Source organism: Pithys albifrons, chromosome 5, assembly GCF_047495875.1.
Source record: "Pithys albifrons albifrons isolate INPA30051 chromosome 5, PitAlb_v1, whole genome shotgun sequence".
Classification (NCBI taxonomy): Eukaryota; Metazoa; Chordata; class Aves; order Passeriformes; family Thamnophilidae; genus Pithys; species Pithys albifrons.
In genome coordinates, this window is record NC_092462.1 from 56,986,648 (window position 1) to 57,014,297 (window position 27,650).

The 27,650-nt window shown below is 40.3% G+C and overlaps 1 protein-coding gene and 1 long non-coding RNA gene across 6 annotated transcripts in view; one reads left to right on the plus strand and one right to left on the minus strand.

Annotated features, from left to right (window-relative positions):
• SLC34A2 (solute carrier family 34 member 2) lies at positions 1–20,739 on the minus strand. Of its 2 annotated transcripts, none has more exons than XM_071556685.1 (13): positions 20,669–20,739; positions 14,938–15,046; positions 14,697–14,834; positions 14,091–14,219; positions 13,037–13,180; positions 12,281–12,392; positions 10,999–11,194; positions 10,194–10,289; positions 7,708–7,828; positions 6,828–6,995; positions 5,327–5,443; positions 5,114–5,238; positions 1–3,521 (listed from the first exon to the last, which is right to left on the minus strand). In XM_071556685.1, the coding sequence occupies exons 2-13, from the start codon at positions 15,041–15,043 to the stop codon at positions 2,946–2,948; spliced, it is 2,028 nt and encodes a 675-aa protein (XP_071412786.1). In that variant the 5' UTR covers positions 15,044–15,046; positions 20,669–20,739; the 3' UTR covers positions 1–2,945. The 2 variants fall into 2 exon arrangements, with proteins under 2 accessions (XP_071412786.1, XP_071412788.1); XM_071556687.1 differs by lacking the exon at positions 20,669–20,739 and adding an exon at positions 16,118–16,205.
• Positions 16,777–27,650, plus strand: part of LOC139672504 (uncharacterized) — a 26,364-nt gene continuing 15,490 nt past the window's right edge. For 3 of the 4 annotated variants that reach the window (XR_011697940.1, XR_011697941.1, XR_011697942.1), the window contains exons 1-2: positions 16,777–17,187; positions 17,475–18,293. This is a non-coding gene — a long non-coding RNA (uncharacterized lncRNA). Of the gene's footprint in view, positions 17,188–17,474; positions 18,294–21,671; positions 26,914–27,650 lie in introns of those variants that run through there. The other variant, XR_011697943.1, reaches the window with a different exon arrangement.

Consider the following 27,650-nt stretch of genomic DNA (forward strand, 5'->3'; position numbering starts at 1 on the left):
TTTAAACTTCTCTTTATTTTTACATTCAATGCATGAGGACAGACAAGATGAATATTCATGACAAAGTATAAAGTCATGTACTGTCCTCAAAACAGTTAAAAGATACAGTGTTTAAGAGTTTAAAAAAGTATTTTAGAAACATTGTATTCCCAAAATCTCTCATTACAGAAAATTCACATATTTTAGAAAAGTAGAGTTGAATATCCTCGTGCATAGAGCCATACCATGAAAGTATATAGTTGTTTTACATCTTTATTTTAAGAAATCTGTCTCTGCATTGCTAACTATCTTTAAGTAATCTGTTGATAGAGCCAACACCTCCACAATATGCACTATACACAGTTTCATACAATTTGAAAAGTTATATTACAAAATATACAGTAGTTCCTTTTTACATTTTTATAGATAAACATTGCATAGTTTTCAAATATGTAATATATAACACAATCACGAGCCTTTTTCTCTATAACTTATGAAAAATTCTGTACACTCAAACAATTATAAATAAAGTGTAAATATCTTTTAGTAAGGGTAAGGGGGGAAATATACCAAGACATATTGTGTTGTCAAGTGTTAAACAGAGCTATTTGTTGGAATCTGCACAATATGGCCTGGAGCAAGGAGAGATCATAGGGGAAATGTTACAACAAGGAACCATAAAGTACTGATATGTCTGACAATTATTACCCTGATTCTTTTGTAAGAATTGCTTTCCCACAGTTACTATCACTGTTCTTGATGGCTATACTTCAAGAAGCAAAATAAGGTGCATGTTGTTTAAGAAATGAGTAAAAGTAGACTAAAATGTTTCCTCTTTCAATGGATGGTCAATGGAAACTTGAGATAACTTGGAAAGAATTCTGGCTATTTTTCTCATATTTTTGCCAAAGAAACAAGGCATGGAAAATGCACACTGGGATTTAAAGAAACAGATTCTAAAAGCATCCAGAATTGTGAGAATAAAATGAAGAAGAATTATTGAAGATATCAAAATTCAACTATAAAAATGGGATGCTGACAAAATTCTGTTTCAACTATATGAAGGACGAGGAAAATCACTTTTAAAAGAATAGTTTGACATAACTCTGCTGTTTGCTACTACACCTCAAAAGAGCAGAACTATACCAAAACTAGATGCTTTTGGAAATTCACTCAGATTCTAAGCATTTTGTCACTGGCTCACAATTATAGAAACAATCAGAATCTCAGTATGGATGCAATTTACAAACACATTTTCAGCAACATAGTTTGCCAGTTTGAATGTCAGTTTAAAAATGTAAATGAAACCAGTTTTCACTTCTAAAATGTATGTATTTACCTAATAGCTGAATTCAACCTACTGAATTTCAAGGTCTGCAGAAAACAACTATTCAGAATTAAATGTGTTCCAGCAGCACTGAGTAGCTACCTTACACTAAGGGTCTTCTCAACATTTCCATTACAGATTTAATTTAAAACTCAGTCACTTAAACTGGCTTTAAATGACACTTGGCCTAAACTGAGCCACCCAATTTTTTTTTTAATGTTAGTGATTGGACTTCAGGTATTATCCCATAGTCACTAGTATCTGAGCAATTGAAGGCCAGCAGAAGTACTCAGTACATCTTTGAAATCCTCTTTTCCTGATGTTGAATTGATGTCTTCTGTCAGACCATGATTCAGAGCAACCTCACAACTATTTACTAAAACATCAGTATTGGTAAAATTTGAGCACATCAGCTTCCCGACAAGTATTTCTCTACCTATGGATTTGCTACACATGATAGTGACTACATTAATTATGGATTTTATTTGGGATTTGGATTGCTACAAACAATTGCCAGGAAAGTTCACATTATTTCCAAGGAAGGTGATTCAGAGCACAAAGGGGTGGTGAACACCCCTTTCTCTGCAGTACACATTACCACATGACCCGTGCTAGCCATAATCTGCTCTGCAGGTTCCCTCTTCTGTAGCTCTGAAGCCAGTCTTTACCACTACTCTGAAAACTTATTTTGTGGCTCAGGCAAATGGAGTTACAGCTGCACACAGATCTGGCATCAGGCAGGTAGCTCTCTCCTCCTCTACACTGGACACTTGTCCTTCCTTCTGCACCATTCCTTTGGTTGTGGAATTACATGGTGAGCAGGATTGAAGAGGGTCATCTAGAGAGGGGAATGGCAATGGAATCACATCCTGAGTCAATCAAGACCTTTGGTAGCCACCTGGTGTCTCCAAACATAGTGCGGAGGGAGCAGCAATTACTTCTATGGCCCTTAGCTTGAGATAGTAAAAGATTTTAAGTTCTGTTCCTGGTGTTAAAGGAGACAGACAGAGGTCCAAATAGGTTTATGTACACCCTTATGCCAGAGTAGGATTCCAAGAGCTTCTGAGGGATGTCCCAGCATTTCATTTTCCTTCACACGCATAGAACAGACTTTGTCCATTCTAGAAAAAGTAATGGTTTCCATTTTGACCAATGCAAACTGGCCGGTGGAAACTTTAGGAGTAACAAACATCCCCTCCCCCCTCTCCCCCCTTTTTTTTTATTTCCAGGGCTTTTTAGCAATTATAAAGTAACTTCTGCTGTATAAGTCAGAAGGTCAGATAGGCTGTTCTAAAAGTGCATTGTTTGTTTGTTTTTTAAGTTTCAATTGATTGCCACTCCTTTCATCTCTCTCTTCATGGGACTACATCAGGATTTCTTTTGTTTGCTACTGATAGCATTGGAGGAAGGTACCGCATAGCAGATCCTCTGTGAGCAAATCGGTCATTAGCTTTGCAAGAGCATAGATTTCCTAGGGACTCTGTCAAGCTTGTTTGACTCCATTCCTTGATGAGTGATGTATCACTGGTTTCAGAAACCTAACAAAATGTTCACTCTGCCCTCAGTGCATAGTCCAAGGTGGTTTTGAAGAGCCAGACTGTCCTATGCGGTATTTCCGCTAATATGGGTCGATCCACCACTATAGGGCTGTATTGTTTGTGCCTGTTTTGTCAACAGAAGCTGCAGCTGGTGCCCTTCTGCCACCTCTTTCTTCATCAGCCATTGCCATGGTGTTTTCATAAACCTCTGTAGTTTTTATTTGCTTGTCTTTGGCACCTTCCTGTCCAGCATTGACTTTGCAGCACTTGCAGAAGCCGCAGCAGTGTTTCCCACAAAAGGCCAGTGAAGCCATAATTATGTTGTCCCAGGGCTCTAGGGAGTGCATCCAGACAGGTAGGAAATCCCAGTTTTGGAGCTTCTCAGGCAGAGAATGTGGTCGCCTTTTCTGCATAACGTTAATTACAACCACAGCAATAAAAAGAGCAAGTAGGGGAAGGCAAACACCCAAAAGGACTGGCCAGCCTGCCAGTGACAGACCAAATACAAATAAAGGCAAAAGAAAGAAGCAGACTAGAAGATAAAATATAGCAAACCATCTGTACTGGGCTGTTATGTTTCCCAAGGTCTTGCACATGCGGATTGGCAGCCGGGTAAAAGGCAACGGGTAAAACAGAATAATCCCAGAGATGTTGAAGAAAAAGTGGCACAAGGCAATCTGAAAGCAAAAACAGTTGAGAAGTTCATTGGCCAAAAGGCCTTTAAAATGCTCCTTCCCACATGTTAATAACTTCCAGTGGCACTCAGACTTCCTAGTTTCCCTATCCTTGCTCCCCACTGTTGTTTCTTGTTTTTCATGCTTTCAATGCAGGGCCTTTCCTAGCACAAAACAAAGACTCAGTAATGCCTCACACGCTGTAAAGATCACTGCCTACAAACATGGGACATATGTGGACACAAGCCAAGCCTAGAGGGGTTGTCGGCTCCCCCTGCAGATAGAGCAGTCTTAAAATGCAGCTTCCAACTACAAGAAATGATGTCCATGAGAAATAAAGCTGAAATACTACACAGGTCTCAGCAAACAGTCCTGTTGTTAGTAAAGCATGGAAACCATGTTAGAATTGTTCATTGTGGGGTTCTGCATCCTTAAGGTTTTAATGAAAATAAGAGAAGTATAAATTAGATTCTGCACACAGGCGACTGGAAATTTCTAATGGTACAGACTTGGATTTTACAAACACTAGCTAAAAGTTTATAGAGCACAGAGGAGATTCCTGGAGTGGGACTTTGTCTTGGTCACTATAATAATTTGATTCACATACTTCAAATTTTTTTTAAAAAAAAGCATTGAGACATCCACTTCTTAAAGCTTTCAGAAGTAGCTTAGACAGAATAAGCATATACTGAATAAAACAGTACATTCCTTGCTCACCTTATCTTCATTCTGTAACTGTTATCAAACTAAAGTAAATATGAAAGTACAGGAGTTTATTTTTAAAGTGCATTATAAAACCAGTATGTTATCATGAAATCTGAGCTTTATCAAGATAGTATCTTCTCATGATTGCATCTGTTCTATCATGCCTGGGGACAATAAAATGGTTTCTGTAATTTTCTTGATTTATTTTGGCTACTTTATTCACAAAGGAAATGTCATTATCTTTTCCCTCTTTGATGTAAAGTGTTCATTCAAATGTGATCTGCTGCCAGGTTCTTTACCAAGTGGAAAATGGGAGGCCAAGGCCAGGCTACCTACTTTTCAAATATTTTGAGGCAACAAGGAATTCAATAAACCCCACTGAGATTACATTTACAATGAGAAAAATAGATGCCAGGATGTTCACCTGCAACCTTGGATAGACAGAGAGCTTGCCAGCTTAAGGGCTGTGCAGCCATCACTTAGGTTACAGTAGTTCCTGTACACTGCTTAAACTGAGCCAGGGGTCTGAGAATAGACCTTCCCAAAATCAGTAACCTTCAGAGGGTTGTCAGATATATGGGCACTGAATTCCAAGCTGCAGAGATCCCACACTAAGGGGTCAAGTGGCTCACCCTGTCTTAGTTCTGAATTAATTCACTCAGCTCAAGCCAATTTATAAAGGAAGATTTAATTATATATTGACATTCTGGGAATGTTTAATACAACCTTTTTGCTCTAGCAGTTGAAATTATTAAGCCGTCATTAACATCACATACAAAATCAGGCACAACATCCATGGCATATTTGCAACAGAGCAAATTTTGTCAGGTTTTTCTTCAGAAAGGTTGCGACTTCTAAATGAAGTCAAAGAAACATTGGTTTATACTGACCTGTAGTGAATATTTTAGTGTACTCCCTGGACTTGCTAAAGCTGCAAGTATAGCTGTTGTGGTTGTGCCAATGTTAGCTCCTAAAGTAAGGGGGTAGGAGCGCTCGATGCTTATAACGCCAATACCTGTGAGAAAAGAAGCAGAACTGAGTTGGTTTCAGAATGATGGAGAAGATAAAACATAGGGATAGAGAACACAGTATTGACAACTTACCAACAAGGGGTGTAATAGCAGATGTGAAAACAGAACTGCTTTGGACAACGAAGGTCATACCAGCCCCTGCAAGCATAGCCAGGTATCCAGCTAGCCAAGTAAAAGGAAATGGGAAATCTAAGAAAACAGAGAGAGAACATTGTTAGCATAACAGATTGTTCTGTGTAACAGTAACACAGCAGTGAAGACTATTAAGCCATCAAAACGCAGATAGATTTTTTTCATATTTTCTCTAGAATGAAAATTTGGGGTCAGTCAGTTCTATGATTTACCCTATTAGCTGCAGTCCCTCTCCAGCCTTCCACCATTTTTTACAGTGAGATGGATACTAGAGTAGGTAGACACCTGAGATGGATACTAGGCTAGGTAGACATTTGTCCTGACCAAGGGTAGCATATATATTGTAATGCAATTAGGTACCAGAAAAGTTTCTACAGAGGTTGACACACAACCCTCTATGTGCCTTGAGTATCTTGGTTTCGGCAGCCAGGCACCCACTGCATGAATCAGATCTTCAGAAAGCTCTGAAGAGTGTCCTGAGAAAGGTCATTTATTCTAACCAGTTTCAAGCAGATCATCTCCTAAAAGTTTACTTGTTAACTCTTGCGAAGAAAACTAAACATACTGATTAGAGAAACTAGGCCCAGTGGTCCCCTGCAGTCTGCAAATTTGTGAGTGAGCTGAGAAGTAAGAACTTAATCAGCTGCAGAGACACAGAGGAACACAGAGCAGATCACAAATGAAAGAAACAGCAACTGGCAGCTGTTACTTTCTACCCCTTAGTTTTAATTTGGGCCACGTTCTTTGCCCAGGGGAAGAGAGAGCTTGAAGACCACTTGGTTGCCTTCCCCATTTCTGTGAACCCTTTCCTCAGCCACAGCCTGGGATCCATTCCGGGACTGCCTTTCTCTACTACAGGTTCTAATCTCTCCATTCTATACAATATGCTGAAAAAGCAGCCAAGCGGAAAAACCCCAACATTTGCACTCAATGGATCCAAGCTGAAAAAACCTGGAGAGTACAGGGCAAGACAGAAAATACCACGATTGAAAGATGCCTTACCCTACTGAAGAGAGAGTTAGGCAATGGAACAGGACAAGATCATTAATTACTAGAAACCTTTTTCAGCTTACTTTAGAAGGAACATTCAGGCTTTCTGTCAGAACAGGCAATCACAATCTCAGCACTTCAGTGCTATCTTTTGAGGATGGGAACATTACGTTTCTAACAGCTAATGATTATACATCAAGAAACAGAGCCTGGACTTTGGTCTCTGATGCTGTTATTCTGCTGCATTTCTCAATCAAGCTGTTCACTATTAGATTTTTAAAAGAAAAGAATACACTTGAGAGAAAAAATGTTGGGGGGGTTGCGTGATTTTCATTCAATATTGTTTTCTTTAAACTATTCTGCATTATCTGCCAGAACAGGAGATATTAATAAGCATGCTCAGTGTCCTTGTCATTCCTGAAAACAATCCTCAGGAAAAGCAGGTAATTACCAGTGTTGATTGTCTTCTTGATAACACTCGCCACTTGTCCTTTAAGCACAGAGTTTAATAGCTTAACGATCGCTACCAAACAGGAGCACAGAACAAGCAGGGACAAAGCCAGAAGGATGAGACCTATGGCAAGATCAGGCAGGTCTGAGTTTGCAAAGAGGTGCTGGCCTGAAAAAGAAAAGGAAAATTAATTAGCCAAGCCACATTTTTGCTTGTGATCCTAAGCCCAGCCCTGGTTTTCATACATGTCACTAAGAAAAAGGGACTGAAGCACACACAGCTTGAGAGGTTGATACAAAGAGGGAAAACGCCACCTCCCTTGCTCCACAAAACCCATGTCTGAGTGGGACAGGAGAAGCTCTTGTATGGACATGCTTATGAAACACACAGTGGGTACTTCTATGGGACAGGTAGGAGCTAGGTGACCATGTGCAAGGGAGAGAAGTATAATGGCCAGAGGAAGTTTTGGGGTGCTCCAAGCTGGATGGTGGGTCAGCTTTTCCAGAAGTGGCTGCATGCCTGAGAAGGGCCACTGAAAGTCCTGTGGGACATGCACAGGGATGGAGATATCCAAGCAACTATTACAGCAAAGTAACCATATCTCCAAGCCATCTGAACAGCGAGGGTGACATGATACTGAAGACCTCAATTACTGATATCAGGGAGCATGGAAAGAGATCCATCTACAGCCAGATACCATGATGATGCTGGTAACTCCAGCTGTGTAGCTATAACAGAGCACAGGCTCCTCGGACAGCACCTGCAGCAGTACCATGTGTTCATGTGCAGGCCAGGGCTTCCTGGTACACCTCTGAAGTGGCCTGTTAACACCATTAGAAAGCTATATAGATTTGTAAAGATATTGCCCTGAAGAACTTACATTTACTGATGTAGTCTGTTTCAGTTATATTCTTGAGGGTCCATGTCACGTTACCGTCAGTCCAGCAAAAGTCAGGAGAAGTGCAGTTTTCTGAAGGTGGAATGGTAACATTCTGCAGTGTCTAAAGATTGCCAGACAGAGCAGATAGTTCAGTCATCTACAACTACTCTTTATTAAGAGCTCATATAAAGTGTTATATTCTTGTTACAACCAAGTATTCATCAACTAGTCAGAATTGTAAGCTGACAATTATAAGGTTGTGCTGTTACCCAAGCCAATCTGTACAACATTTAAAGAGTAAAACATCCCCCAAATCTTCTACATGGTAATAACCATAGCACCAAGTCTTTAATAGCTAAGAACCTTAACTACTAATGGCATTTGGTGGAGTGAGGTGCATATTAGGCTGCAGTTGCAGGACAGTGACATTCCTTTTCCAACCAGTGCCACTGATTCCTTGGTCAAAGAAAGACCTCTTTACTGTCATCTCAGCAGCATTTAATAATCTAGTGAGTACTACACAGGGCTGTGATTCAGAATGCTACAATACTGGTGCAGCCTCTGTCGCTGGATGAGAACAAGCTGCTTGTGCTGCCTTTCTGTGCCTCAGTTTTCCTGTCTGTAGAAACAGAAGTGCTGCTACTACTTTCCTTCTAATGTTTAAATGCTGAGCTAATTACAAGCACTATGATTTGCATTAGTGTTATGAAACTAAAGTTGAATTTCTATTTATACCACAATAAAACCTTCCTTTTAAGCAGTCCTAGCCTGTACACACTGCATTCTGACACCAAGTCCGAAAGTCCTTATGCAGAGGAACTCTAAGGAAGAGTTTGCTGACTGAGCTGTACTTCCACATGGGAGCAGCTAACAGGCAAATGGACTCTGAACCACACTGCTGAGCAGGAGGTGTATTTCAAATGTGTTTGAGTCATTTTCTTTTGCAGAAGTAGAAAAAGAGAAATCATTGCTGGGCACTGCCTACAGATACCTACATTCACAACCCCTTCCAGCTGATGCAGGTGGGCACAGCTGGGGGGGGGGTCAAGTGCCCCCACATCTCCCAGGAGTTCCTGGCCTCCAGCTGCCCCATCACATCCACCCCTACAAACACAACACAATGTGTTCTTTCACCTTCCTGAAATTTTTTCAAACCTCTGAGTTTCAAAGCAGCTGCAATAGATCAAAATGTTTATGTTTTGCTTTAAACATACAGGATCTGCATGTATTTATCCCTACCATATGTCTGTTTCATAATTTTTTTGGCAGAAATTAGTTTAATCTGTTAGGAATGTAAATAATTTAAATTATCTTCCTTTTCCCCCACCAAGTTCAAGTCAAACTTTCAGGGGTTTCATATGTTTTTGTAATTTGAGTGTATGCTTGGGCACTATGTACACAGACAAAATATAGACAAACAAAGAAAAAAAATGTGTATATAGATAAATACTTTTCCCCTCAGCCTACACCTTCCATGTAGTTTCTTGTCTTCTGTAGGGCTCAGGGGCTCAGACATCTCTGAGAGCTGGTCTGTGCCTGTGTGGGCAGTGTGGCTGAGGGGCAGTCAAGCACGGGCTGGGGGGCTGATGGCACGGCAGATGCCAGAGCCCCGTGCCCCCCTGAGGTGAAACACCCAGATACTCAGCAGGGTAACCTGAGCAGAGTTTCAGATGAGCACAGCTCTGCTCCTGGCACTATCTCCCTAGCTAGCATTTCACTGGTTATCCAGACTGTCATTCAATAGGAGCTGGGCACTTAATTTTAACCTCTGCTCTGTGTCCTTAAGTATCTCCTGCCTCAGGACTTCAGGACTTACTTTTCTATACATGACAACAAATACAATACTTTAATTAGAGAATCAAAGAGTATTTAATGCTCTAATTGCTAGTTAGATGAACAATGCAAACCAAACACTCAGCTCTATAGTTTACCAAAATACTCATTGGTGTTGATCTGGGCAAGAGATTCCTCCAAGCTGCAGTGCTGCTTGGGTGAAAAATAACAGGACACAGCCCCCCAGAGGCTTCCTCCAAGGGCAGTTTTCCAAGAAAGCTGCAAGTAACCAGCTGCCACCAGATTACCGTCACACTTGCAAAACTAAAACTATTCAGATCTGTAGATAAATGGTGGTCAAAAATATCTTTTCTTTGGCATGTTGCAGATTTTTTCCACTTTCAGGGAGCCAGTAGTGTCAGAGTTTAAAGACATTTGTGTGTGAAAGAAATTAAAAACTTGGCTTCAAACCATCAGTTCTGATAAGTAAAGGCCTTCATGGGGACCAAAAGCAGTCAGGTCAAGGTCACCACTGGTGAGAATCCTTGGTTTAAGTGGAGCAAAAACTACATTCAATTGTTTTCATTCTTTTTCTGCTGAAAAAGTCCCTTATTTGAAAATCTAATTTCACAATCCTATGGTAAGAAACATCAGCTACAGATCAGTGATATATTTCCTGAGGTATCTGTCAATAAATTTAGCATGATACTCACCACATTGGTTTCAGTTACACACCAGACCTTTACCAGGCTTTTGTTTTTTGCTGATTCATCATTAGTAGCAATTGCATTTATTACTGATTTATCAAGCTGAAAAAACAAACAAACAAACAAAATAATTAAAAAGCTGCATTATTCCCACTTGCATCACAAACTTCTGTTCACTGCTACTCAAATAACCCTCTTTAGAAGCTCAGCTGTGTAAAGCCTGCATGATCATCTCTAATGCTGCAGCTGCTGGCCAGCAGGTAGGAGTGGGGTTACCCTGGGGAAAAGGCACAGCTCTACACACTCAAAGGCTGTGTCTCATTCTCTCCAAATCATCCACCACCTCATCTCACCCTTTCTGTTTAGTCAACTGTAGTGACACAACAGCCTAACTGTATTTACTGACATTTTAGAAGCTGTGGGCATCCCCCGGCCTCTCGATGCATGTGATTATGTCCCTTAATTTAAGTGTTATCATCAGGTCTTATGCTGATTTTCTGTCTCAGCTAAGACTACCTGCCAATGTGTAGGCAACAGGCTGCCTTACCATCCATCCCACATGGCTGTGCCTGTTCTCACATGCCTCCTTCTAGCTAGGTCTGTAATTGCTAAGGTGAAATGTGGGGGAAATAGAAACAGGAAATACACAGTTGGGTCTTTATGAAATGTGAATAATAAGAAGAATTCATGTGCTAATGAGCTTTACCCAAGGACACAGAGAAAGGAGTGGAAAGCCCTCTCATACTCAGAGCATTTTGATTAGCTGTGACTGAACCAAATAAGCAGCTTCTTTGAAGCGAGAAGAGCTTACCTCAATGATGAGCTTTGTAAAAGGATCTGTGATAACTTTTAGTAGCTCAGGGGCATCCTCACCACTTTCAAGATGAAAGGACTCAACTATGACATTGGTGAGATGGTAAAGATAGCCAGAAATAACTTCAATAGGCAACAGAGCAAACACAGCAAGCCAGTTAAAGAAATCATGGATTGTTGCCCCAGCAAAGGCCCTGTGAGAAGAAATTAAAAAACAGATCTGCTTTTAATGAAATAAAATGTGTACAACTTCAATTAGATATAAAATCATAGAAGTGGAGATGAAGCCCATGTAAAGGTGGGAATCATTTCATTTCTGGGGTCACAAGAGATGGCTATTTTGCTGTGGAGCACTAAGTTGTCTCCACACTCTTGACCAACTAAAGAGCCAGCCAGGTGAGTAAAACAAGAAAAACTAGAAAAAAAAAAAGTGATCCTTAGCACAAGGCTGCCAAGAGTACTTGTCTGAAAAAAGAAGTGGCTGTGCAGCCTACATTTGTTTTGTCTCTCACCCATTTTTGGTACATTTTTATTCCTCAGCCAGCCATTGCCTCCAGGACCTGCTCTCCCTGACTCCTGGGGCAAGAGAGCTTTGCAGCCCTCTCACTTGTTCCTACAAACCATTGGTGTACAGCTCCCTTCCATCTTCTTCTCCAAAGCCTGAGGAGCCAGAGATCTTCCCTCAGAGGCTTTGACAAAGAGTATGCCATATGCCCAGTATGCCATAAAGGCAAGGTACCAAAGTCTCGTATCCCTACTAAGTTTACTGCCCATCTCCAATAAGCCATGAGCTTTCTCAGTGGCAGTGTCAAGTGGCAGTCTAAAAGTTGTCACTTCATGTATTTGATAGCCAGATGACTTCAGTTCTCTACAGTTATCAGCTCTTGCTTTTTGTAGAATTGAAAAAACTTCAACAGTGAATTCTCTTTTAAGGAGACTAGACCAAAATAACGTAATATCTTCTTGTAGAGCCCTCCAATAACTAGAGACATAATAAAACGCGAGTAGTACAGTGGGAGCAGTTGAAAATTTATCCTTGTGTAAGGTTGGAAATGGTGGATTCCTACAAAACCACAGAACTTTTAGAGGAACCTAATATGCTTTTTTTCTTCAAGTATATGTAGCCATATATGTAGGCAGCATTATACCTTTGCCATGACCATGCTTGTGACCTTCCTAACTAGACAGTTTGAGTGGCTGTAGTGGTGATAGGGAAAATAGAAGAAAACCTACAAAAAGGGAAGAAATGACTTTAGAAATACTGTGTTTAGGTACAATACCTTCTAAATTCATTCCTGTCTCCAGCTTGCATGAGTGCCACAATCGTGTTTGTAACTGAGGTGCCAATGTTTGCCCCCATGATGATAGGAATAGCTGATCGAACAGTCAGCACTGAAAAGTTGAAAAGGAAACACTGAATGAGAAAATCACATCATCAGTAAGCTCTATGCTCCAGTGAATATTTCTATTACTGTCACTGAAACCCTGACTTCCATTGATATGCCTGGGATTAGGGGCTCCAATCCAAATGCTTGCTTTAATCAAGTCCCCTGGGAACATGGCACTCCCATAGTCCCCACTGAAACTGCAGCCCGTGGTTATCCCTTTTCATCACATATTAGAGGGCCAAAGTGAAAAAGTCTCTTCTTTCAAGGGCATCTTCCTACTTATGGTAGAATTTTGAAATGATGCTACAGTAACAAATGAAGTTCAGTAACTGCCTAACAAGAGAAAATTATGCAGGTAATTTGTAATTTCAAAGTTAAGGCATTCAATGCCAAGGCTTCCAATGATTTTTATTGCATTTGTGGTCTTACTATTATTACTAGGAATACTAGTATTGCTACTACTATTAATACTATTATTATTACTTTTTAAAATTTTATTTTATTGTCAGGGCAACAGCTGTGAAAAACTTCTCCTGCAGTCTCTATTCCTATACCCAAAGCATCTAGAAGTTGAACTCGGGTGGGAATGTTTGTACCCCAGCCAAGATTTATGAGTGATCTCTTGGAAGGCACTGTAGGCAGACTTACGTGTGGAAGACACCATGCTGACCACAATGGATGAGGAAGTGCTGGAGCTCTGCACCATGACTGTCACCAGAACTCCAATCACCAATCCCGCAACAGGATTAGACAGCACTGAATCATCTTTAAATATGTCCCCTGCTGCTTTACCTACAAAAAATGTATTCTCAGAGTGAGAGAAGTGCAAGGTAAAGTCTACAGAAATTATCGGTGTTTATATAGAGATCATGCAACACATTTAATTGATACACATATAGCTATTCTTGCTAGCAAAAAAAGCACAAGGTGATGTAACCCAGGGATCCAAATTCAGGTCCTGAACACTCAGCTCATCAGTTGTTAGAGAATACTTTATATTCTGTCATTTCAGTGACTAAACATGCTCTACTGAGCTCTGCAGAGAAGCATATAAAACCAGATACATCAGAGAAAAAACCGTAGGACAAATACCACACATGCATCGATTTAAATGCTGTTACTTGGTATTTTTGATTACTACATCAAGAAAAACTATTTTAACAATCCTGATTAATTCTGTTCCTGCAGCTTTCTGTGTTCCCAAAAATCCAAACTTCTTCTGCAAAAACACATATTTCTCAATAACCCCTCCTGAAAACCTTATCTGAATTCAACCCTTGGAGATCCGCAAATGTAAAAAATACATTTCAATAGTTTTCATCTTTGAAGGATTTCTGGGAAATTTCAGTGCTGGATGCTTTGATTAAGATCACAGTTTTCATATTTCAACTTGTTGAAATGTCTTTCACATGGCACAGATTTATGCACAGATGCATTCATGTAAACTGTCACTAAAATATCAGGAAACTACTAAGAAATCGGGGCCAATAACCATTAAATCAACAGTTCTTTGGAATTTGAGAAAGAAAGGCCTTTTCAAACAAATGAAGGTCAGTCCTCAATCAGAGCTACTTCCTTCTGAGTCTGTATCTCAACATATACAAAGAATGTTCTTGAAGAGTGATACTTGTAATTAAGCTGTTCAGATGAAATTTACTGCCTTATTCATATGTTATTCTTGATATTTTAGACATTTTCATACCTCCTACTAGTTGAAAAGCAGAGCTCAGAACATCCAGAGAGCACACGAACATGTAGAGCAATCCAAGCAGCATAATGAATTTCCCTATCCCATAGAGCACACGAATGATTTTTCCTTTTCTATCCAGTTCTGCAAAACAAATAGATTATCCATAAAGGACTTGCGTTAAATGTTCCCTGGAACACTCTGGCGTGCAAGCAGAGACTATGGAGACAAGGATAGCACTGTGACTCCAGTGTGTGATTAAACCCAAAAGAATGTTCTTAAATACATTTTAACTGCAGAAGCAGGTATTTTGTTTACTTAATTTTACCACAAAAGAATCTTTTTGGTACGTAACAAAAGCTTTGTGAAATTTGATATTGACGCTTGGTTTTGTAGTCATCCTACTGAGTAAAGAAAGACCAACAGGAGCCTGGATATAAAACCGTATTGGTGCTGGACTGTTTTTCATATAACTCCTTGTGTTTTAAGAAAAGTAAGCAGCATGATTTCCAGATCCTTCTTAACTGACTAAATATAAGGTCCCCATTAACTCTTGGAGAAAGTGAGAGGAGAAGTGATGTGAAAAAAATGCAGGTAATTTATTCATAGAGAAATGGCTACCTGACCACTTGACCCCAGTGTCCTGCAGTTCCGGCAGAGCCCATGGGTCATCTTCTTCTGGCCTTGTCTCATCTATCAAGGCTATTGTGGAAAATGCAGGTTGAATTTCCCCTTTATTGCCAAGTGAAGCCACATTGCCTGATGAAACAGAACATTTAAAATTTTGTTTAATTACTTGCCATCCTCTCCAAGGATCTCCCAAAACTGATGTATCTCTATAACTCCCAGGTGAGAATATTACCTTTGTGATTTTCTCCTTCTTTCCCAGCCATGTTCTGGTTTTGCTTGGAAGAGTCCCCAATATAGTTATTGGTTTCAGGCTTTTCTACCTCAGGCCAGGGAGCCATGATCTAAGACATAAAATAGTGTTGATTTAAATCCATGTGCAGTTTAAATTTTCAACTTACAACAGGGTATGTGAGAAATATGATTAAAAGCAAGGAAGACGGAAATAGAATATAAGCAATTTGCCCTTGAACACAACTTTTTACTAATCTTTATGAATTACTCTTTTATTTGTGAAACTGGTATCTCCATTATTTTTTCAATCACTGTTTATTTATTTGTGGACATAAATTAAAAAATTATTTCCATCTCACATCTGTATTTTCATTCACTTTTTACTGTCACGAAAGTAAAGATTTCTCTGCTTTCCAAATGGTAGGTATTTCTTCTCTTTAAATAATTTCAACTCCTTTCAGCAAGAAGTCAGAGAACAGTTTTACTTTCTTCCACCATCTAGATTTAAGCAACTGCCTTTACCAAACTGGTAATTCAATATACACCTTAACAAAAAATTCTTCCCTAAAGCACTGCTCAGTTTGGGTCATGCATGCTAAATGCAATGCCTTCACTGCTTCATTCCCATGGAAGCATGGAGAGGAGGACCCTGGACAAAGGCAGAGGAGGAGCCCAGGGTTTTGAGCTCCAGAAGGATGCTTGCTGAATGTCTGGACAAGAGCACAATTAGAGAACAGTGGCAATTCACAGGTCACTATTTGCCTGTAACTTACAGCTGATGTGCCAAATTAAGCTGAGCTAGTGGCAGCAGGGGCCATCTCACCCATCCCATCTAGGGGCTCTCTCTGAACCTCTTCTTTCCTGACCCCTTTTGAACACATTTTACACACATTGCAATATTAATAAATAATAACTTAAAAAGTAAGCCATCACATGGCAGCACCTGTGACAGATCCTAGCCCAGGCACAAAGGGAGGCAAAGCCTGGAAAAGTCCTACCTGTTTACTTCACCAATACTGGAAGCCAAAGGGAAAGACATGAAAGAGGGTGAAGGTGACCATGGAGAGACCAATATATACAACAACATTCTATCTGTACAGACTTCTTGGTGAGCTCAGCCAGCATTCCCCAAAACTCAGCTGAAAGGATGGGAGAAGTGAACCCTAACAGAAAAGTCTCACCTTCAGGTCTGTCTCTGCCACACAAGTCAGTCAGTGCTGCAGGCAAAGCTGCCCCACAGGCACCACGTCTGGCACCCACACATCTGAAACACCCGTGAGTGAATTTGCTTCCAGCGTACCTCATAAGCAAAGACCCTGTGCCCAGCCTCCAAAAAGTGTCAGAGTTGGTATCAAGCTCCCATAAACATGGTTTGGCTGCAGGCAGCAGTCACTCTAAGGGAGTATAATTATTCATTCATTTAATCATAATACTCTGTGTTGCTGTTGGTGAAAATGTTTTGTCCCTGCCCACATCAGTAAGCCACACATCCTCTTCCTTTACCTGGCTGGGAAAGGTCACAGACAAAATCACTCATGTCTTACTGTAACAGAGGGGGGTATTGTTTGCTGGAACTTCATAAAGAAAAGAGTACCTTCTCTTCCACATTAGCAAGAAAAGTTAATCTACAATTCCATTACCAAAACTATGCTTTTACACATTCTTTATCTGTGGTGTAAGAACCATAGCAGCTCCTAAGACACACAAAGATCTTAGAGCAGATGAAAATCATTCTTGCTTGTTTCAACAAGGGTTCCCATTTGCTTGAAGCAAACTCTCACATTTTCACTCAGGACAAAACAGCCTCCAGCCCCACCCATGCCAGAACACCTCCATCTTGTTAAACAAGTTTCATTTATTCACGTTCAGCATTTAAATAGCTACTAAAAAAATAACTGCTCTGCACAGGTTTGCCTTAAGTGAAATGCAATCATGAAAATGCACTGGGAAGTCAGATGGTAAAATTGCACAGACAACATATTCCTACAATGAAGACACAGAATATGCCAGACACCACGATCCCTAGAGATGCCATCAGTACTTCTACAGCTCTTCTGTTACGCTCGGTATGGAAACAAAGGATTCAGCCTGCATGATTACCGTATGGAAACTGAACTGATGCATTCTCTGAAGAAACTGGAGCTTGAAAACTTCCACAGACAAACAGCCCCTACATCTCCCTATTCAAGAATTCAGCAGAGAATTTTCCATAATCATCTCCCATGTTCCTGAGGTGCTCAGGATCCCACAGGTATGTCATGTATTATTATTGGTTTTGTTTTATTTGATTAAATGCCATAGAATGACAGTTGTTCACCTCTGTGGAGGAAGTTTTTAAAGGTATCTATATAAAGTTATTCATATCAGCCCTAGTCAACCTCTGATTTTAGAAAGACTTGAATACTGGATGTCTTTAAAGCATTTGCCTTGAGTATTTGCTTTTGCAGATGTTTAACTAGAACAGTCCATTGTGTGTGAGTAGTATAGCAGAATCATCTAGATCCTTGAAGCACTACCAGAGTTGTCATCTTTCTCCAGATCCTGACTCCTGTCAAGAGGAACAGCTGAGAAGACAGTTTAGAGACACCTGATACTCAGTTTGCTGCAGTCCTGGTCACAACTACTTGCTATTAATTAATCTCTGTGCTACAAGGATAATCTACATTCTACAGTTTCCCCTCCAAAGAATTCTTCCTTGGCCCAAATACAAACATTAACATCTTGAGAAAATAGAAGAAAATCTGTGTGCTGCAGAGCAGTGGGGTGACCAAGCTGACCACATTGCCCCCTGGCAGCTCACATGAGCCTTTGGAAGGGCTGACGTCAGGCGTGGTATAAAAGAACAACATCACTGACGCAAGATATAAATGACAATGAAAACCCTAATAGTGGTTTACTTTTGAACACCAAAGACAACCACACTGCAAAGGAACATGTTAGAGAATGGGCCAATGACAACAGACACTGCAACAAGTTGCTGCGTTAAGCTGGATGCACAGGTCCAGGTCCAGAGGAAGGATAGCCACAATTGCTGGATGAGGTGCTGGAGTGATGAGCTCTGCCCACCCTTGTGCCAGCCCAGGTGTCTCAGTGCCGTGCCTCCAGTTCTTGACAGGGTGCATGCACACAGGGTGAAGTCATGGAGCTCGCACCTGGATACACATTGGCACTTTGGATATCCACCTGTTCAGAGCTGTGCTGAAATGGGAGCTAGTTTGCTCCTGAAAGTGGCAGGTCACAATATGCTATGCATATTGCAAAGGTCTGAAAACTAATGCCTGTGCAAACTGTAATCCAGTCCGTTTTGGTGAACCTCGTGGCAAATGCTCTCACACCATCATGTGTGCTTCTTTCGTTGTAAGTATAGTCTTTCCTTGTCTTTGGAAAATGCTAACTATGTATGACATCCTTTCTAACTTCAAAAGAAACTGAACCCTCTCCCTCTTAAGAGGGAGATAGGTGGAAATAATCAATGGCATTCAAATTCTGAAATAAAATGTGAGAGAAAAAAGTCAAAGCCAAAGTGGGCTCCCATGGTTTTTGTATCCATATTGACTCTCTCACTGCAGCATTTCAAAGAGTTAAAATCTCTGGGGAATTATCTGAGCAACACTAGGTGTCACACAGTTGCCCTATACCACATTCCTCAGTGACTCACTGGGCTGTAACAGCTTTGCCTCTGTTGTAGAACTGCACTTGGTGCTTTGCAGTTTTAAATCAGAATCAGTTGTCAATGTATTGTTTTGCTGGATTTAACAGAGAGAAAATGAACTACCACTTGCATGTGCCCAGGCAGTATTGTTCATACCTCCCCACCCATGACTGCTCACCGAAAGGCCACGTTGTGCCTGAAATAAGAGCTATGTAGCTGCAAGCCTTAAAGAAATCTCAGTCCTGGGGAACAGACCCAGTCAAACCAACATAAAATAAAAAGTACTGAAGAAAATAGCAGTATTTTCAAAACTAACTGGTAATAACTGCAACAACCAGCAACGTGACCATACAGATTGCTTAAGATACCTATAGATTGCTTAAGCAGCTCCATATAAAGGTTGGGGTTAAGCCAGGCTTTCCCCATTTTCTCTCTCTCTCCTCCTCTTCTCTCTCAGCTTTTCTACAAAAATACATCACTTCCTTATCATTCACCACAGAGCTACAGTTTTTACGTTAAAAAGGGATTTATCAGCTAACCTGATATCCAACTATATGACTTAGTAAATACGAATATTTACCACACATACTTCACAGGAGTAAATACCAAGTTTGAAGAAATACTGTCCTTTTACCCTCAAAATAAATAATTTCCAACATAGAAGCACATTATTTAAATGCAGAAAAAGAAAGATCCTGAGCCATCACAAATTCATTCAATAGTTTTACATCAGCAGTTAGTTTTGCCCCAGAACCTGTTCCATGGCAGCTACAAAGCCCCAGGTGCAACAGAACCAGTAACAACTTAAATAAACACCCTCAATGATTCAACCTTGCTAGCAGCAAGTCTTCTCTTTGCTCTGGCATCAGCCACTTCCCCGAGGTTTTTTTCTTTGAATAAGTTATCAGGCTTAGCCAGGATGTAAACTTTCAACTCATGCAGTAGTAAAAGAAAAAAGAGAGATATGAACACCATAAAAAAAGAGCATTGTGCTCATTGTTTATCACTGTGGATTCCTGAGACTCATTGCTCACAAGCCTGAATCTAACATGTAGGAAAACTAAAAGAAACCCAGATAAACTAGCAAAGACACCTAATTTCTAAGGAAGTGCAGAGAGAGAACGAATCCCAAACATTAATTTTTAAATTCACAACCAGGCAAAGCACTGGACACTGCCACTGAGGAGCCAGAGCCAGGAAATATCAGGGAACTATTTGAAATGCCTACTAGGTGTTTAAATAAAACAATTACTTTTTCAGAATAAAACAACAAGAAAATTAATAACCCCACCAACAAGGAAATAGAACAGATCTACCCTTCCCAAAGACAAAACATGTAGTAAAGCATAGAAAGAGGAAAAAGCAATGACATTAAAAAGACTTACTGATCTAATGGAAGAGCTGATAATAAAAGTTACTGAGAAACCAGTTGATTTCTGCCTCCTGCCACATTAGTTGAGCAAACTACATTAGACTAATGTATTCCTTTTACCTCCATGTATCAAACCAAATTAGCATAAGAAAATGTTTCCATCAAGAATAGCCTGACACAGCCGTGGTGAGGCACACAGACTTTACACAAGATCTATGCTAACACACGAACTGACTGTATTCCCTTCCAATGTTTCATTAATCATATCCTAGACATTTTCCAGTATCCAATACCACTGATTACTGTGACTTAAATCTCACTTCTTTTCAATCCAAATAATAGTTAAAATAATACTTTCTTTTACTCTAGACAGTAATTTCTGGTTGGGGTTAGGGTTTTTTGGCAGCTGCTAACAAAATGCTTTTTTATCTTTATCGTATTCAATAAAGATTAACCTAGTTATTTGCAGGGCGGGAAAAAAGCAGAGTTTGTTTTCAGAACTGTGATTTTTTCTGTCACTTCCTTAAAATATAAATGCAGTAGAAAGAAAACAAGGTGTACATTCTAAGTGGGTGACTTCATATGCCACTACAGTTCCCCACATTAGCTCTCTGCTGCCCTTCCTTGAGCTGCAAAAGCAGAACTTTAGATTTGCAAGCTAAACAAGTTTAAAGAAGAAGAAAGGAAAACTCAGTTGTTGTTACTTACCACGTCTTTATTCCCAGACAACAGAGTGAAAAGATCAACTGGGCAGCCACTGAAACCTGCAATATATATAGACAGGTGTTGAGCAAAGTTTGCTTTCATCACTGCACACTAACATTCCTATTTTACAGTCCAGAGGCACTGCCTACCTGCAACTTGATGATCACAATAAAACTTTTTTTAGCAGGAGTGGGTAGCAACCAGACTGATAAAACTACAGGCTATTTCACACTTATCACATTCTAAAAAATGTCCCATCAGCATTTAAGTACAAGTTACAAATGTATTCATGTGAGTGCTGGGGAACGGTCTGTTCCAGCCTGAAAATTTGCTGTCCACCTGATCATTCAGTAATCTTTTTTCCAATAATAATTTTCCAAAAATATTTTGCAATCTCAAAAGTCTGTCAAAAGGGTGTGAAGGAGATGAAGTACTGTTATTTGTCTGTTCAGGTGCCTATTAATCTGCCTTTGAACAGCAGTGAAGGAGAATCAGATAAAAAGTGGTGTAAGTAGGAAACACGTAAGAACTTCTTAGAACAGAGGATGGAGTTTCATTCTTATCGGTGCTCAATGTTTACAATTAAGGTAAGCTCATTAGCATTTTGGCTGTGGCTCTCCTTCCAAATGAGATTTAAAGATGTAAGAACACCTTCGATAATCGCATTCAGAACACCAGCGATGAAGACAACTAGATGATAAATAGATACGTTATTCAATAAATACAGTGTGGCATTATAGATTAGACAAAGCAGTCACCAGCTCATCTGTACTACTGATGAGCTTAATGGGGAGCTGGAGTAGGGTGGTGGTGGTGGTTAAGCACTGTAGCTTTATTATCTTTGATTTTTTCTGTTTCAACAGGCTACTTATACTCAGAAAATAAGCTGTAAACTAGTTGTCTAATCAGCAGATCTGCTTTGTCTGCTTGTACGCAGTCATATCTCCCAGCAGCATAGTGACTTAGTAACTTTGTGAAATAAAACTCTTGCTTTTGCACCTTTCAGTCCCATGGAGACACCCAGCCTTTGGAGCGGTGAGTCAGAACTTACCCTTCTCCTGTGTTGGCATCAGAAATGTTTGATAAGCAGTGCCATGAAAGCCTCTGCAGCCCCATACACAGCATCACATCCTGGCAGCAGAACCACCAAGCACCTCCCCTGTCTGCAGTGGCTCTGCTGGTGTCGACCCCACTGCCCCACATTGGGCAGGCCTCCTACTGTAGCCCAAGGATGGAAGTACCACCCTGCCTTGCCCTCCCCACCTGAAGTTTGCACAGAGGTGGACAGATTGGAAAGGAAACTGATTTTTCATCTGTGTAAAGTGGAGGACTATCCAAAAGTGGTGATAAGCAATGGAAAATAAACCCATGGTTTACCTCGGTGGTCACAGGCTCAGTTTTCTCAACAGAAGTGTTCCTTATCATTGCATATAAAAATAGTAGGCTTTCATTGATGCTGTATATATAGGAAATCAGGTGAATCTTTTAACTGGGAATCCTTGTGCTTGTCTAAGCTGTAGCTTATTCTCTTCTGAGTCACTGTTTGTGAAACCCAGCTCTGACAGAGGTAAGGTATGACATGTGCGCATTTCAAGTACTCTGTCACGGCTCAACCAGAGCATGATGTTGTCTTCCACAGCATTTTTATTCCAACACTGCTCATTCCATTTACTAAGCACAATCCTATGCACTGACCAAGTTAACATTTTAGAGAAAGAACAATTCTATATCAAAGCCATTGTACTCCCCAAAAAAAACTTTAGGAAAGAAAAATCAGATGCTTATACAAAGGCAGGCAATCTACAGTCTGTCTCTGGAAATGCAGGGCGAACCTTCTGCAGAGTCACTCTGGAAGACCCTCTGTAAGGAGGCAGCCACAAGGGACAAAAGTGGGTGTTATTTGTCTGAGAAGCCTTCCCTTTGTTCAGAATCAGAGGACAAGAGGCTGAAATTCTTCCCAGGACACCACGGCAGTCAGAATGATAGTCCAGAGTGCTTTTCATGCATCTGGCATAGATTTAAAAGATGCTGCTGCTACTAAGGAAGAATAACCAAATACTCTGTCTTCCCCCTTTAGAGTGTACTTTGAAGCAACTGACCTAGTTTTAAAAAGTATTCTTGCATAGGAAACATTTAGTAAAGCAAAGCAAGCAAGCAAATTTCAAGGTTCCTGATTTCCTCTAACAAAGATGCTGGATAACTCTTCAGCTGTTTGGAACAGAACCTGTGATAGTCTAGCATTTAACATGAAGTACCAACACAGAAAATGTCTCAAAAACAGAATAAGAAAAAATTCCAAGCATGTGCAAATTCTGTGAGAGGTGAACTCTGTCCAGTCACTGTTATATGTTGCAAGAAGTTATAACACAGTCAAGAAACATGTCTACATAACAGAGATCTGGGCTACAAGCTCCCTTACAGATCACTACAAAAACAATGCTTGCTGTGCAAGCAACTACCCCATCCATCTCTAAGACCCAGGCTCTAGTTCAGTAAACCAAGTGCACCTAAGTCATAACCAAAACAAAAAAAAATTAAAGGGAAGTAAAAGAAATGGCCATCCATCCTGAAAAGGTGCCAGAGCAGCCCAAGATACATATTCACTAAAAATAATACTCATTTGATGAGGTTTGCTCTTTGACTAGACCATTTCAAGAGACAGGAAGCATGAGCATGGCTCTCAGCTAAAATCAGGGAACTCTCTTTCATACATTTTAATTTTATTTTCTATATTCCACAAATCCAAAGAATGCAATGCACAGTTTAAAGCTTACCGTGCATTCAAGATGGTGGGAATATAGAAAACAGCTACATGGCTCTTTACTGAAGAGAACTGGCATTGTTTCCATCATTTGGAAACACCATTGTCTATTTTATCTTGTTCAGAAACCTTGAATAAGTCTAGTTTTCTACATTTGGGAACAACATGAGTGTAAATCAGCCTTCACTCTTCCAGATATGTAAAACACAAAGGTCTGATCATTAAAGAGAGAAGCCAGTGCTGATTTCAATAGGAATGACATCCAGAACAGTTATTTGCTTACAGACTTATCCCCTACTCAGCTGAAGAACGTTTTCCTTCTTTATGCAGTTGCCTGGAAAAATTTAAGCCCTGGCTTTCTCTATTGTCTGGAAAGTATTCTGCATGCAAACATTTTAGCAATGAAGTTTATTAATGTAAACACCAATCAGATAGGGTTTGTGAATATGAACTTTCATATTGATACACAACTGGGCTTTTATTGGGTAACAATATTTGAAGCCCACTCTGACCCTGGTATTGTACAGGATGCTTTGGTTTTGGAACAGAGTGTAAATGCTACAACGTTGCTGTTCATTTATTAATTTCTTTTCCATTAAGAAGTGTAAATTTGTCTTTGAAGGAAATTGTTGGCTTGTAGCTATGCTGTATTCTTCTGCTTTAGGTGGCTATGACTGCAATACATCCTCAGAACTTGTTCCCCAATACTTCTGCTATAGTTAGGAATAGTAAAGAATAACTCCTAAGTCTACTTTGACAGCAAAATTAAAACACCTAATTCAATGTATAAAGGACCTGTATCCTATCACAAGGTTCTGTATTACAATACTGTGCATTTCATCTTGCATAAATGATATACAAAGAAATTAATGGAGTTACAGTGGTTAACATACTTCCATAGCTGAGTAAGGAATAATGTCATAAAGAGACAGCATTCAAAAGAGCCAGTGCCAGGAATGAGAGTGGGAAATACAACAAGAACTGAAGGAGTCACAAAGAGAAAACTACAGGAAGGGCTTTCAGACATAAAAAAGAAAATAAATATTTCAGCACTGGAAAAACAGTTTTTATGGAGGAATTATGTGGCAAACAATTTTGGACAGAAGTGTTTCAAAGGAAAAAGGAACTCACTTTTAGTCTTGTAATAATTGAGGAGCCCCTTCATTACAGAATGAGTTTATTCTCATTACTACCATGCCTCAGTGTTTTTGTCAGTACAAATGCATCCTTGAGACTCGAGTTAATTGGGTTATTTTGTTTACAACTTCCATGATAACTATGTTTTTCTTTAAAGTCACTTATTATAATTTTTTTTTCTTCCTCAAGTATCTTATTTTAACTTCCTATTTAGTTGATGTTTTGGTACTGAGATGCACCAGTACCCATTCTCAGCATTTACTGATGTGTAAGGGACTACTCATATGGAGCCTGCAGGTATTGGTGGTGGTGGGTCCAGAGCAGGGGCAGTTCTGCACAGCCCTGCAGTCAGGCATCAAGTGCTTCCAACCTTCTCCCAGGGAAGGCCAGAGGCATAAAGGCACAGGCTAAAACACGGCACATGAGAAAAGATAGAACAACAGCAGACTGAATTTGATTTCACACAGAATGCCAAAAATGTAGATTGTGTCACTGGTTTTGACCACTGAATCCCAGATAATTTTTTTAAATGTTTCTTACTATAGCTGTTCTAAACTTTTATAGCTTGCCTTGAGTGTGTAACTAGGATGTTTGAGATATGTCTGTTATAGAAGAAAATCCCCCAAAGACCTGATGATGTTTTAGGGTCAGAAACTTTTAACCACAAAAGAAACCCAATATTATTCCCCTCTTGATAACCTTTCCTACACTTTTTATAGTCTCTTCCCTTACCTTGCCCCCACACTAAACCCCTCTTCTCCCTGCTCCTGTTCACTGCCTCAACCAGTCTTATATTCCACATCCTTCTGTTGCCTCCCACTTTGGACAAACATTCATGAATGCAAATAGCATCTTCCCAAAAAACAAGTAAGGGGCAAGAGGAAGAGAAGAAGCCAAGGGAAATGTGAGAGCTCTTAAATAAGTAATAATACTCACACTCTTATGCAAACCCTAATTTACAGATTCAAGTGCTTTAAGAAAGTAGCTTGTTCACTCCTTTGTTATTCACAGACAGTTAAAACCTATCTTTCTTTTAAGAAATTCAGTGTTTTCCTCCTACACAATTTGTTAACTCTTGGCTGACACTGGACATGGTGTTGCTGGTAGCAGGACAAGCAAGTATAATTACCAGCAGCCGGCTGAATGTTTACACAGGAAAGAAGCTGCATCTCACCTTTCCAACCTGTATGCTCCTTCTGCACCTGCACTGTACAGCCTGCTGGCCTCCACACACTGCTTGCAGACCAGCTGCATAAACTCTGCAGCCATGTTTATTTGTCTTCTGCCCAAATGACTTCTGTCCAAAAGACACATTTGAGAGTGACACAAAATGAGGATTTTTGATAAAATAAATAGTCTCCCACAAACATGTTACTCATTCAAGGGCCATATATGCACTAATTCAGTAGAGAAATGTGCATTCCAAATAATACATCAAACACCTGAAACTCCAAGTGGAAAATGACAAATTATTTCATCAATGGTGCCATTCATTACTTGTTGAAAAATACTTGGCCATATCTCCTTTCTGAGCCTGTATCCATGAAACAACTTTTGGACAACTCTAGTTGAGTTCCCTAAAGGTGATCTGCTGCCATAAGGTGAAAGAACAGATCTCTTTACTTTGAACTTACTTTCCACACAATTAATTGCCCAACATGCTACTTCTGTACAGATCACTAAAATAGATCTGCAAAATTAGCAGCAAAATCAAATCATCTGGTATTTAAAAAATATCAGATACAATAACTTGCCTTAATATAAAGTTCATAAGCAATTACTCATGATTATCATCTAATACAAAGGTCCTTGAAGGTGTCCAGAAAACAGCAATAAAGCTGGTGAAGTGCTGGAGGGAATGTCCTGTGTGGAGCCACTAAGTGTTCTGGGTTTGTCTAGTTTGGGGAAAAAAGGCTGAGGGGTGATTTTATTGCTCTCTACATCTTCCTGAGGAGAGGAAGTAGAGAGGGAAACCTGATCTCTTCTCCCTGGGATCCAGCGATAGGATGCACGTAAATGGTTCAAAACTCTGCCATGGAAGGTTTAGACTGGATATTAGGAAGCATTTCTTTAACAAGAGGGTGGTCAAAGCCTGGATCAGAATTCCTAGGGTTGCTGACCCAGGCCTGTCAGTGTTTAAGAGGCATTTGGACAATGACCTTAAAAACATGTTTTAATTTTTGTCAGCCTTGAATTGGTCAAACTGAGGGACTGAATGATCACTGCAGGTTCCTTCCAACTCTTTTTTCCTTCCTTTTCCTTTTCCTTTGTTTTCCTTTTCCTTTTCCTTCCCTTGCCTTGCCTTCCCTTCCCTTCCCTTCCCTTCCCTTCCCTTCCCTTGCCTTGCCTTCCCTTGCCTTGCCTTGCCTTGCCTTGCCTTGCCTTGCCTTGCCTTGCCTTCCCTTCCCTTCCCTTCCCTTCCCTTCCCTTCCCTTCCCTTCCCTTCCCTTCCCTTCCCTTGCCTTCCCTTCCCTTCCCTTCCCTTCCCTTCCCTTCCCTTCCCTTCCCTTCCCTTCCCTTCCCTTCCCTTCCCTTCCCTTCCCTTCCCTTCCCTTCCCTTCCCTTCCCTTCCCTTCCCTTCCCTTCCCTTCCCTTCCCTTCCCTTCCCTTCCCTTCCCTTCCCTTCCCTTCCCTTCCCTTCCCTTCCCTTCCCTTCCCTTCCCTTCCCTTCCCTTCCCTTCCCTTCTCTTCCCTTCCCTTCCCTTCCCTCTTTCTTTCCTCTTTCCTCTTTCCTCTTTCCTCTTTCCTCTTTTCTTTCCCCTTCCTCTTCCCCTTTCCCCTTTTCTTTTCCCTTTCCTCTTTTCTTGTCCAGTCCATTCCATCCCATTCCATTTCTGCCAGAATAATCAGGAAAGGATTTCAAGTTAAGTGTGAGGACAGTCCTCTCCCATGTGAGAGTAATTTTCTTACTGCATTAGGCAAACTAGTCTTGCTGCATAGTTGTGAGATCTTGCAATTAGGAGTGTGTGAAACATCAGAAAAATTTTCTCCTTCTGTCATAGCAGTTTCTCTCAGTATTGCCTGTGCCATGTAAACTGCTTTGATTCTATCCTGCTGTCCCCTGGCTTGAATTGGAAGGGACCTTAA